Source organism: Rhopalosiphum padi, chromosome 2, assembly GCF_020882245.1.
Source record: "Rhopalosiphum padi isolate XX-2018 chromosome 2, ASM2088224v1, whole genome shotgun sequence".
Lineage (NCBI taxonomy): Eukaryota > Metazoa > Arthropoda > Insecta > Hemiptera > Aphididae > Rhopalosiphum > Rhopalosiphum padi.
The window spans coordinates 12,094,843-12,108,132 of record NC_083598.1 but is presented as its reverse complement, the minus strand read 5'-3'; the positions used below and the strand labels follow the sequence as shown (position 1 = coordinate 12,108,132).

Sequence of the window (13,290 nt, the reverse complement as noted above, 5' to 3'; positions counted from 1 at the left end):
ATAATGATGTACGCGTATAATAAAATCGTGCGATAACGCGCGGCCGTCGCGTCGACGCTATGGGGTGGGTGGTGTTCGCGTCCAAACGTGTTTCGTCGTATTTTCATCGGCGACACGCAAAAAACACGTCGGACAGTATAAAACAATGTAATTGAGATGAGAATGCCACACCCGCATTTGTCGTCTATCTATTATATAATATACGACATTATATTGTAATCGTATACCTATATAATAGGTACCCTACGTGGTACGACTTACAATGTATAAGCGTGCGCGACACGGACAATTTTCGCCAAACTTTAGATGAAAGTTCAACTTTTACCCTCGCTATATGGTTTTAGTATTGTTTACAACGCTATGTTGAATATTGTCGATCTCGGCAACAATGTTTCTCGTGTTCCGGTTTTTTCGCAATATTTCGATTTTATAAGCGAGTTATCATTAAACGGATATGTTTATGACCTATATAAAATATTTAAATTTAGAATGTTCGGGATTCGCTTGAAAATTACGACAGGTTGTTTCTTGCCTTTAAGGCTTTACATTTATCCTATAGAATTTCATGACACAACTATAGTAATATATTAAAACTTACAAGGCTAATCGAATCCTGCCAACAACCACCTTCATAAAATGACGACCATAACGACGATGAAAAAATATAAATATATAGACAAAATATAGTGACGACTGTCGACTGATAACATTATTGACGCCAATGTAACAGTATCGTTTGTCGATTTGTTGCAGAGGAGTTGGGGTTCTGTCTTCAAGTCCGAATACACGTGTCAGTTGCAGTGCACCGCAGTGAGTGAACTTCGGGTCTACATGAAATAATATCTTTACCAACATGAAGAATTTACAATGATTCATATATCATAGGTGAACATAGGCCTAATAGAATATTTACTCAGTGATGGTTTACAGGGGGTGGTGACCTCCTTGGGTTTTTTCTATTTTTTCTATTCGGATTATTTTTATAATATATGTTCAAACTTTTTTTTAAATAAAAAATTTAGGACGATAACAATGGAATAATATTTGTTATCACAAAAGACAGAACCTACAACTAGAGTTTAAAACTCTAGAATATAATTAAACGCATCATACTTTAAATAATTTAATCGTTATTAATTTTTTTTAAGTAATTATTATAAATACAATATTCTGAATATCCTAATATTATAGTTATTAATTATTATTAATAAGTTTAATTTTTTTGCATATTAAATTATTTTAAACAGCTTATCTAAATAATGATTTTAAGTATCTTACATATTATCATTATATATTATATATATTATGCATTTTATTTTAGATTATAGACACATTTGCAAACTTTTTATCATATAATATATAATGTACACGGTTAAAAGTAAGTATAATTCGAAGGTAGTTGCTTGATAAAAATTCCAATAAAACTAAACTTTTTAAATTATGAAGTAAAAAAATTAAGTTATACGTCATTTATGATAGGGGACCATCAACAAATTGTATTCTTTATTTGATATATGTAATTATGGTGTGGAAGCCCAACCAACTTGAAATCGCCGCCCCCCTTGATGTTTTATCAGAACCATTACTGTATTTACCGGCCCTGAGGGCACTAACTTTTGGTGGCCCCAAAACCCTACAAAAAGACACTACAGTTTGTTTTCTCATGAATTTTAGTATTTTACTATGCCAACTTTTTATCTATAAAAAAAAAAGTTGTCCATCATTTTAATTGATAAATGAAAATTTCTAAATATTGTTTTTCAAACCATATGTTAAATAGTTTATAAGTCTAGGTAATAATTTCTGAGTGAAATAATATGGCCTAAATAATATGCCTAGTTATATTCATGGTATCATAAATAATAGGTAACAACAATTTATTTTACACAACAAGTGGCGGAAGAAAACTTCAAACTTGTATACCTACAAATTACAATCAATGGTAAGTTGGTACTAAAATTATTTTTATTATTGTATAAATGTATGCGGACACGTAATAACAATGTTTGTGGATAGTAACTAATAGCTATTATTTAACAAATAGATATAGTTATTGTGTGATAAAATTGAAAATATATAATTTATTATATTCAACAAATCTGTTTCATTATTTTTTTGGTTCGTGAACGGCTTTGCGTGGTGTGTCATTTGCAATGCAATTTGCATGCGTGGCCTTTTATAATTTTACTTACTGTACAGTATGCAGCTATCTAAATGCATGGTATGGGAAATGGGAATACATATCTTTATCAGATCTTCACCCACGAAATAAAATCCTGATTTGCACTACTGACACGTACGTATACCTCTAAAGGCATAACTTATTACAAGTGCCGGGAAACAGTGGATTTTTGTACACTTGTATGCGTTCCTTGTTGGGCTTGTTGTAATCTTATAACCAAAAACCAATAATCAGGACATTGACGGTGCGAGTACAAGCAGCATTGTAGTCGAAACAGCAGGTCGACTTTTCAAAAGTTCGAGTAGTTTTATGAGTGACAACGATAATTTACCGAATGTCATAAAATATTATCTTAGTATTATTATCAGTACTATAATTAAATACTATTACGTGTATTGTATATATAAAATTTTTTTATCAAACGAATATGTTAATAATGTTAATAATAACTGTGATTATTATTTGGAAAGATGTCGGTCTGTGTGATGTTTTTTGTCATGGTATGATTGACTTATATCATCATACCCGAAAAATGCATTGCGTTGTGAAATTTACCTTGACACAAAAAATACACACTATACGTTTTTCACGCAATCGTCAGTACGCAATAAAAAAAATCTTCCTATATATAGTTATGTTTTACTTTGGGTGTATTTAATACTTCATATACTTACTCGTTTTATTCTGACCATGTCCAACAATTCCCCTATCTTACTTTTCCTTCTCAGCTCTCTGCATAGATATAATATATTATAATAAGGGCTCATATTTGTATACATGAATATATATATGACTGAAAATGCGAATTATTTTAAAATATATTTCAACATTGTACAGTTTTTAGAATATATTTTACAGTTTTAAATTTATACAATAATATCTATGCTAATTTGATAAAAATCATAATTATTTAATAATAAATGAATAAAATATAAATATTGATAAACCTTGCTTTATATTAATTGAAAACCAAATTCGTTTTTATTTTAAAAATATTGTTTTATTATGAGCGTATTTTACCAGATATTTGGTCAATATTGGCGCATAAGCTCATATTTCATTCGCTTTTCAGCAATTCGGTTGTTATTCCGTCTACTTACTCGTTACAACAGTTTACATTATCTAAATCGTTAGTGTCATATATCTTAATATCTATATGTATCATCTTTGGGCGGCAACTCACGTGCAGGTAAATTACCCGCTGACAATAAAACCAAATCTTCTTTGACTATTAATCGTGGTACAGATCCCAGCTACACCCTTGTCACTGCATGTAAATCAAGTACTGATTCACTTATACTGACGTTCTCTGGGTTGGCTGAATTTCAACATATTATAAATAATCCACCTATTTTAAATACTTCAAACTCTGTCTCCAATTATAATAAATCCTTATCAACGACAACGATTAGTTACCATGATCATTAATTATGCTATATCTACAGAAAATTTTAATGAGTCTAATCCGAGTACCCCACTCCTCGCGATAACTCTACATCGCCGATGTCTCTTTCAAACAATACGATCCTGAACTCCGATATTTTTATCGTATACGGCTTTACAGCTTGTATTCTATTGAACCTTATTTACTCATTTGGTATAATAAAAATCGATAACGAGATGTTCTAAGGGAAGGGCGATTAGATTAAGTTATCCAAAAAAGGATAAAATTGGAAGATAAAAAACAACATAATACTAATAGGTAATAGTTTATGGATGTTTTTTATTTATTTACTTTTATTATTATTTATAATGTACAATGTACATAATAGGTACAGTAATAACCTATGTCTTATAAGAACCTGTATTTTTTTTATTTTTAAATTAATTATTTATAAATATTTGTATATGATTTAAAAAGAGGTATAAGGGGTGTGGCCCATGTGGGCATAGCCCCCACAGCTCAATAATGTTTAACAAGCGATGGGGACGCTTTTTTTAAAGTAAACAGAGTCCCCCTACTTGGCCTACTTTAATTTGTCCCAGTCGAGCACTGCCAAGAAATACTATTATCCGTTTCAGCAGACTCCACGAGGGCCATTCGCTTTTATCCGATCACGCCTATACATTTGAGTTAGGGCTTAAATGACTCTCCTCTTTGTACACTACACTTAACTGAAAGCGTCTGCGATCTCTTATATTTACCTACTCTTAGACTGTCCTGCATTGCATACCAAACGTATAATTTTGCTCTGTTACCTTAAATCTCTTAATATCCCCCTCCAGCACCTTCTCTGTACTCAACATTAAATCTTAAGTGGTCATCAAAAATAACTAATTTAGTATTGAATGCTGGTTTCGTTATTTAATATTTGTATTACTTAAATTAATTGTCAAGTCGTCAATTTTTCATTTATTAAAATCTAATAAATAAAAAAACTCATATTTAATAATTTTTAGTTATATTACTAAGAGACTTTATTTTTCATAATGAAAAGAAACTCGTTTTCTCAATTGATATTGTGTGTTCCAGCAAAATAATAATGACAAAACTGATAGTAGTATAAATAAAATAATAATAATAACTATAATATTTATTACCTAATTCAAAATACTATTATAGAAGTACACAATAAGTTTTTACCTCAATCAAATCTTTTACTCATCATTAATCGGTAGTGTACTTGCGTCGCTATGAACTTATAAAAGGGCTTATCACTAAACCTATTTAATTTTTTCTTCGTCTGCTTACACACATGTATTAAGTTAAATATTAAACCTTCATTTTTATTTCACTCATAGTGATTACATTGTCCGAATCAATGTTATATAATAACTTTTCATAACAATTAAAATAAAGTATAGCTTTATCTATGTTTTACCAGAAGATTTTTTTAGTTAGATACTCAATACTTAATAAATCATAACTAACTTAAAAATAAATAAATGCTTCTGATAAAAAACAAATTATATTATTTATTATAATTATTATGAGTAAAGGGTAATTATACTTTAATTTCAATTATTTAATATGGAGGTTTTACTATTTTCTATGTGTATCTATGAAACGGAAAAAAATGTTAAGTGCAGAATTACCTTTTCAGAAAATAATCGAAATGTGATTACGACTGTGATCGTTCCTAACACACTGCGACTACACCTTTAATAGGGAGTACTTACAAAAAATAATTTGCATCCAGGCCCCAGGGTTTGAATACTTTTTGTTTTACCAATTCGATTACTTATTTAATTTTTTTTATATTAAATACATAATGTATTAAACCATCAACATTTTTTTATAAAATACATTCTGTTTCCAAACACAAAACTACAAGTAGGTACTTAAAGTTCACCATTTAAAATATTTCAACTCTCGATAATAAATTTTACTATGACTATACTATATAGGTCATAGACTATAACTATTTAATTAAAATAGTTTTTAAAAACGTTTTATATTTAAATGCATTTCTCGTCCAAGCGGCAATAATTATATACTTCATTATTTGTGTTATGTATTTAACTTACTTATTTCATCCTATGAAATAGTAAGTGGTTTTACCGAAGAACGTTCGATTGTCAATGTGCATAACAACAATATAACATAGTCATTGTAGTTAATAATAGTTCATTTATTAGTCGTGTGATTTGTTATAAGATATTGAAAAACTATTACCTTAGAATTATAGTTATTTTTTTCAAGACAAAATAATATCACATAATTACGAGTACATCAAACAAATTACAATATTATATATACATTTAATACAGTACATTTATCTGCATATTTTTAAAATAACAATATTTACAATATTAAAAATATAGCTAAATTTGAATACCTATATTGGAACAGTGTATGATATGTGTTAACGATGAGTCACAAAATACACGGATTGATATTTTTGAGTTGCACTATACAATATTAACATACGCAATACACGAAATATAATAAATTTTTAACATTAATAAGTGGTAATTTATATAAATTATATTAACGAGGCGTCACAGAACCTATTCAACTCAAAACAACGTTATAGCCAAAATAAATAATAAACTATATTTTATAATATGCCGATGTAAAAAATATTTCATCCAACGATTAAAAAAACAAAACAAACTCTGAATGGTTTTTAATTTTTAGAATACCAACATGAATAATTTTAGCATGCGTGTCTAACGTCCGTGAAATATAATATTAAATATTAATAATAATGATAAAAAAATAAAATTAATAATAACGACTCCGAATAAAGAAAAGTTTACCGTAACGAATAATGCATAACAAAAAGAATAATATAACAAACCATAGAAAAGCAACTACACATCAACATCGTAAGAAAGTTCTGGATTTTATTTTTATCTTCTCTGTACAGTTAAAGTCTAGACCCACACCGGTCGTTATCGTTATAATAGTGTAAAAATTTAGGAAGGTATTGCCGTGTAAAGTTTACATAGGGACGGCGGAATTGTGACAAGAACGGCCGTCGCGAGGTGCACGGTGTGTGCACGCTACACGCACGACGCATATTGCAACAACGAACAAGCGTAACATTACATTATTATTATCAACCGACTGCTAAATATAATATAACATCAAGCATATTGTAGACTTGTATTATGATGATAAACGAACGGTGACGGTCATTGTAAACTCATAAAATCGTACTTATCTTATCAGCTCGTTCGAGAGTGTCGATATAATTGTTATTAACTCGCGAATGAGTGCGAAAGATATAGATAAAAAAATTTTAAAAAAATAATAATGATCACTAACATTATTATTATGATAATAACACACATGCAATGGCTAAATAACGGTAAATTCGAGTACTTACACATTTATATGATATATACAAAACGAAAAAAAATCAAGATCGACACGAAAAAACGATCACTCGATAACCCTCAGACCCCATCCCACCCGCTAACCAGCCACCCACCCGTCCAACAAAACGTCCAGCGAAATCGATCGATCGCGCATGACGTCTACACAACACGATCGCCGGCCATCCATCAACTGTAGTTCGAATACAAAAACGGACAGTATTTGATGGTGTGCGCGTTGTCGCCGGTGCCGTTGCAGTGCTTGCACCGGAGCGCCCTGAGCTTGGGACAAGTGGTGCGCGTGTCGTCCCGGACCAGGTGGCCACCGTACACCTCGGGCGGTTCGTGGTTCTTGTAGCAGAACGTGCAATAGTGCTCAACCAACTTGTTGATCGTGTTGTTGTCGGTGTTCACGCAGTAGAACAGACGCGACGGCCAGCGGACCGTTGGCGATGCCGAGCGGCCGTCCGCGGCGTTGTGCTGAACGAACTCGGCCGATGACACTGACCGGCCGCAGTCAGACGGTGACGATTGGACCGCCACCGGTGTCCAGCCCGTGACCGGCTGTTGTTGTTGTTGTTGTTGTTGTTGTTGTTGTTGTTGTTGTTGTTGTTGTTGTTGGCGGTGGTGGTGGTGGTATGGGTTTTGGTAGTAATGGTACTGCTGCTGATGCTGCTGTTGTTGCGGTGACGACGTAGCGTCGACGGCCGCCCAATGCGAAAAGCTCAGTTCACTGGCCGACGAAGACGACAACGTGCAATCAGCTGTCGCCGACGCCGCCGCTACCGTCGCACCGACGCCGCCGCTCCAGTAACCAAATGAGTTGTTGTTGTTGCTACTGTTGCTACTACTGCTGCAATTGTTGTTGTTGTTGTTTGGTGATTTGCCGTACACCGCGTGGGCGTTCACTGACGATGAAGACGACGATGACATGGAACGGTCGGACGCCGCCGGTGATGCCACGGCTGCTGTGTTGAGCGACGGACGGCGTTGCGTGCCGGTCGATGTGTTCCACTGCGTCCAAGGGTACAGCACGTGTCTTTCTCTCTTCTCCATCACCTGATTGGAAAAAAGGAAAAAGTCGCATATCATTATAATGCAATATTATTATTATGGTGGCTGGGCGATAGAATAATTCATGAGACCATCATTGTCTCACGACCACCAATTGGGAGGCAGTGCCCGTCAGCTATAAAATATGACATATTATTACATGCACGGTTTTGTAATACCTATACAATATTCAGGTGGTGGTGATGGTCAACCTCTTCGGGTCCTTTATAGTGGCTATCTATATATTGGCCTCGAGAAATAAAAAAGTTCACGCCGCCACTATTACTAGGTACCTACCTATTATATGATATCGTCGTCATCACGACAAGCGCGACATGCCAGTGGCGATATTATTATATTTTATACCTGAAACGCATGAGTTTTTGACGGAAAGCACCAGCCACGATAAATCATCGAACGTTATTATGAATATTATTATAATTTATTAATTTATAACGAAATTCCGTAATAGCATATTATGCAGTCACACATATAATATGCATTTTGTTTTGATAGTGTTGTTATATAATATAATAGGTAACTGCACATGTGCGCCGCCCGATCTCATATTATTTAATATTTCACATTATTGCTTTAGCGGTGTATGTAATACTTTTTTATTTTTTAATTCTAAATCAATACAAGTACCCGACGACCCGCATGAAAAAAATACATTTAAATACATTTAACTCGTGTATACCGCCAAAAGTTTCTGACGGGTAATTCATCTCGAGTTGATTTTGTTGATAGACCATTAATACGTGTACATTTTTCAAATAAATCAAATCATAGGTATATATAACAACGTTACGTCAAATACTTACCTACTTTTTAAATTTTATTTTTATTCCGGTAGCTGGTAGGTAATTCCTATTTTAAAATATATTCCATCGGTATTTTTATATTTCCGAGTACAATTAAAAAAAATACCGTCATATAATTAATCAAAAACACGCGTTATAAGGGTTATCTGTGATTAATAATAATTAAAATCATCGAATTTTTTCCATAAATACTGATACATTGTTCAACTATTTTAAATTGTATAAATACAAATGTATTTCAATGAGATAATGACCACTATTAATTAATGAGGATAATTCTTATTGTAATTAATGCTGGCTTTATTACACTCTGGCGTACATATTCTAATAAGTTACTAATTAAAATTCAAGCTTTAAGCTTAAAAAAGATAGATAATCGTGTTAATTACTATAGTATTTTGTAATATATTGTACGTTGTAATGTTTTCAATAAAAAAAAATAAACGACAATAATTATCGCATAAGTAATAAAAAAAATACTTACGTTTAGAGGAATAGACTTAAGGTATTGTTGATAGCTAGATGAAAGAATACACGAGACTTTGGTATTTACCCAATCAAATATTTCGTTTGGATTGATTTCCGAAGGTTTGAATAATTCATCAGCTTGTTTTCTTATGTTCTCGGGAACCGTTAAAATAGCTGGACCAAATTTTTCAGCAACTGTTATTGGTTCATTATACATCCTTAAAAAGTTTTCAGATATTTCATCTTGTTCATCAGTCAACGATATATTCCATGTTAATGATCTTTGGTTGTTTTGATTAATACACCTGGACTAAAAAAATAAATTGGTCACTAATCTTATTTTTTTTTAAATACGCTACATTATTTGTATAAACATAATGTAAAATAGTGAAGTTAAGCGTGAAAAAAAATTATATAACCTGTCATCCATAAGTAGTTATAATGGTAATTTATGATAATAAAAAACAAAACCATTGAAAAATATAAAAAGAAAATCACCGGAAAAAACTAATGGAGAAATAAAGTACCTAACTAGCTAACTTTATTACGTGGACACATTTCTTTAAAATATTTTATAATGCTACAGTAATTTTAAAACATTCAACATGTTCAACCATTATATTTAAATATAAGAATGTTCATTATTTCTGACCAGCCATCAATTACGTCCGAGATAAAAAATTCTATGAAAAATAATAAATTAATAACAAACCACATGTATATAGCAGTAAAAGTCTACAACATATAATTAAAATCGTAATTTTCTATAAAACATTTGAACTAAAAATGCAGTTTTCAGCGTTATTTAAGTACTCGTGTGTATATAATACGTATGTTCAATAAATGTATATTATGAAGTCTCGAACGGTTGAGATTCAAACTATATTATTTCCCGGAGTACCTATAACTTATAAGATACCTCTCAAAAATCCGATTTTAATTCAAGTTCATCCAGCTAAAATATTTCGTTGTATTAACATTTTACTCTAAACAGTAAACACACTAAAGACTGGTAAACACTTAGGTATAACGATGTTAGCGTGAACATTGAATACATTGTAATTTGTAATAATATAATGCATACGAATATGTATGTATAGAATATAGATAATATACATATAAGCAGAAATGCGAGTGTAGTGTATTTGCATTTTCTCATTATTGTATTAGGATAAATTAATAAAAGCTGTTTTTATACATTATGGCAAAAAAAATAATTTAATACCGTGTATAAGATATTATATTATTATCAAAAGTTCTAGGAAGTGGGAATTTATTTAAAAGTCAATGGGTACATTTAATTATGCAACCACCATGTAATATACTATTATAATATGTATAAAAGATATATACGTAATGGAATATTATTTATAATAATTTAATTGATTAAATATTTCGGAAAATATACAGAATTTACCCATAAATTAACGTAATAATATTAATTTTTACTAGAATAAATTCCAGAACTAACTTCTAAAACGTTACAAGTTAAATACAATGCGGTTGTAGGCACGTATTACTGTTTACTAATATAATTTTTTTTTTTTGTAACATTATTTTGTTCATCATTGTTTTAATAGTCCCAATAAGTTGAACTCGCTAAAATCAAAAAACTGTACAACATATTCGCAAAAAAAATTTTTTTAATTTTAAACTGTTTTTTTTTATCATGTCTTACCTATTCTTTATCAAGTTATACATAATAACTACAACCAATATACTTATATAATATATTAGTATTATCTAAAACATTGGACAAATGTTTTGCTATCTTTAATCGTCATTCAACGGTATAATATATGTTCACATAAAGGACATCATACACAAATACACCGCCAAATCAATACGCATACATTTCATATAATGTTTGAGAGTGAAGATCAAAGGGCATAATGTTTGTACAAATACTTCGAGATTATAATGTATTGAACATAGTTTTACTGTTTATTTCTCTTTTTCTGTTTATATGTTATAAATTATAGTTAAATTAATTTAAAATTAATGATTACATTTTTATTATTTTTTTATATTATTTTATATATTATATATTATTAATTAGAGTATAATAATATTGGACATTTCGTTATAATATAGGTACATACCTCTACAAAATAATATTGTTTATCATTAAAAACTGTGTTACAATTCATTAATGTGTCATCCTATCGTATTCAATAGTCGTAAAAAAAGACTATTATGATTTATTTAGAATACATATAGTTGTATTATGGTCACACTGTCAGTGTTAGATGTAAAAATAAATAAAAATTACAATTATTTATTAAGCATGTTCACCAACTATTAACCAACTCCTCTTAACCTTTAATAAATCATTTATTCAAATTTTGATTTTTAATGATTTAAAACCCTATTTTGAAATAAGTACTAAAAATAATTTACAATATAAGGAGTGTGCTGTAGCAATATAAACTTTTTTTATTGATAACTGTTAAGCATAATATTATATAGGTATTTTTTAAAAATATTGCATTGTTTATTATATTATATTGTATTATAATAATAAAAATTATGACTTAAGTCCAAAAATTTTTTCTATCAAAATCGAATAACGGTATTGAAATCTGATATTATTAATAATATCATAAATTTATGATAAATAAACTGTAAACATAATATTTATCAGGTTAAAAAATTGTATTCTTATAACGTAATTAACGTATATCATGTAAATAAGTCTCTAAATAAAAAACAAATTTTTTTTTTTTATGTTTCTTCTATGCATTGAACATTTTAACACATATAATACCTACAATTATTATCATAGTCTTACATATTACGTTAGGTTAATCACGCAACTAGTACATACCTACATTATACATACGTTTTAAACTTTTAATCTTTAAAACGTTCAAATGATCATTTGTACGATAAAAACAAGTCATTTAATTACTAAGGAGAAATTTTTAAAAATAACCATAATCTTTAGAATGCCCTTGTCCTATGATGTATAGTTTTTTTTTTTATTATTAGGTATTTCAATAATTACTTACCTGTGGTAAGATGGGAGCAACGATGATGGAATTTCCGCAATAACTTTGGGTCACTACTGCCAGTGAGTCGTTGTCGTCGTTGTCGATCGACTGATTCGACTGAAAACTAATATCACTACTGTCTGACGACGAATTTATAGATAAATTAATATCGCTCATGACGTTCGGCGACGATGGACGACGATAACAACGGTTAGCACAACGACTACGGCACTACCAAAATATTATTTTATTGTTATTAAATGTTACGATAAACGACGTTCAATTGTATAAAAACTATTTATTTTAGTAAAAAAAAGTTCATCAAAATATTATTTTAAGAACAGTCACAAGACGACGAAATAACAATGATGTTGATAATATTAAAATATAATAAACAATACCTAATAATAGTAATAATAGTTGTATTGATAGTTGTAATATTACATAGTATAGCGCTGACGTGCAAGTGTTGGTGTCTGTTGTATATTTTCGCGTAGACAAAGGTTTTTTGGGATAGGAGGGGTCGATTAAGTCAGATCTTCGTTGGGCGAGCATAAAGAAAAAAACATTATTTGTCGCGGTCCTCGAATGCCGAAGACAATCCGTCTACCGACGGAGGTCTTCGGACGTGCTCGCCGAAAACGATTTGAAATCACGGCGATTACCAATCACAAGAACGATGATAATATTATATTAATAATAAGAACAAATAAAATTAACAAATCCTGTCTAAAAAAAAAATTAATCCATTGGGTCACGTGGGTTTTTCAGCAGTTGCAACTCAGCCATCTCGCCCATGACCTTATGTTTATGTATAACATTATTATCTTATTATCTTGCAGTATTATTGTTTTTAAAACCTCAGTCCATATTTCATACCATATTATGCATATGCGATATGCATGGCAGTTATGCGAAGTTATGTGAAAAGTCATCACTGCAAAATGTCTGCACACGTGCCTGATATTTAAATATTAAAAAGGATTGTGATTAGCTATTGGGGTCT

At 30.5% G+C, this 13,290-nt stretch overlaps 1 protein-coding gene across 3 annotated transcripts; it reads right to left on the bottom strand.

Moving 5' to 3' along the window:
• Window positions 1-5,766: 5,766 nt before the first annotated feature.
• LOC132923092 (myb-like protein AA) lies at window positions 5,767-12,512 on the bottom strand. 3 transcript variants are annotated; one of them, XM_060986900.1, is made up of 3 exons: window positions 12,303-12,512; window positions 9,308-9,601; window positions 5,767-8,005 (listed from the first exon to the last, which is right to left on the bottom strand). In XM_060986900.1, exons 1-3 carry the CDS (start codon window positions 12,459-12,461, stop codon window positions 7,136-7,138), a joined length of 1,323 nt encoding a protein of 440 aa, XP_060842883.1. In that variant the 5' UTR covers window positions 12,462-12,512; the 3' UTR covers window positions 5,767-7,135. The 3 variants fall into 3 exon arrangements, with proteins under 3 accessions (XP_060842883.1, XP_060842884.1, XP_060842885.1); XM_060986901.1 differs by having other exon boundaries at window positions 9,377-9,601; XM_060986902.1 differs by having other exon boundaries at window positions 9,308-9,596; window positions 12,303-12,391.
• Window positions 12,513-13,290: the final 778 nt, after the last annotated feature.

What these genes read in the sequence shown, in the direction of transcription:
- LOC132923092 (XM_060986900.1), bottom strand. Translation starts at nt 12,461, where the DNA reads ATGAGCGATATTAATTTATCTATAAATTCGTCGTCAGACAGTAGTGAT. An exon ending in TTGCTCCCATCTTACCACAG is followed by an intron (nt 9,602 to 12,302) that starts GTAAGTAATTAT and finishes TTATTTTTTTAG; the next exon opens with TCCAGGTGTATTAATCAAAA. An exon ending in TTAAGTCTATTCCTCTAAAC is followed by an intron (nt 8,006 to 9,307) that starts GTAAGTATTTTT and finishes TTTTCCAATCAG; the next exon opens with GTGATGGAGAAGAGAGAAAG.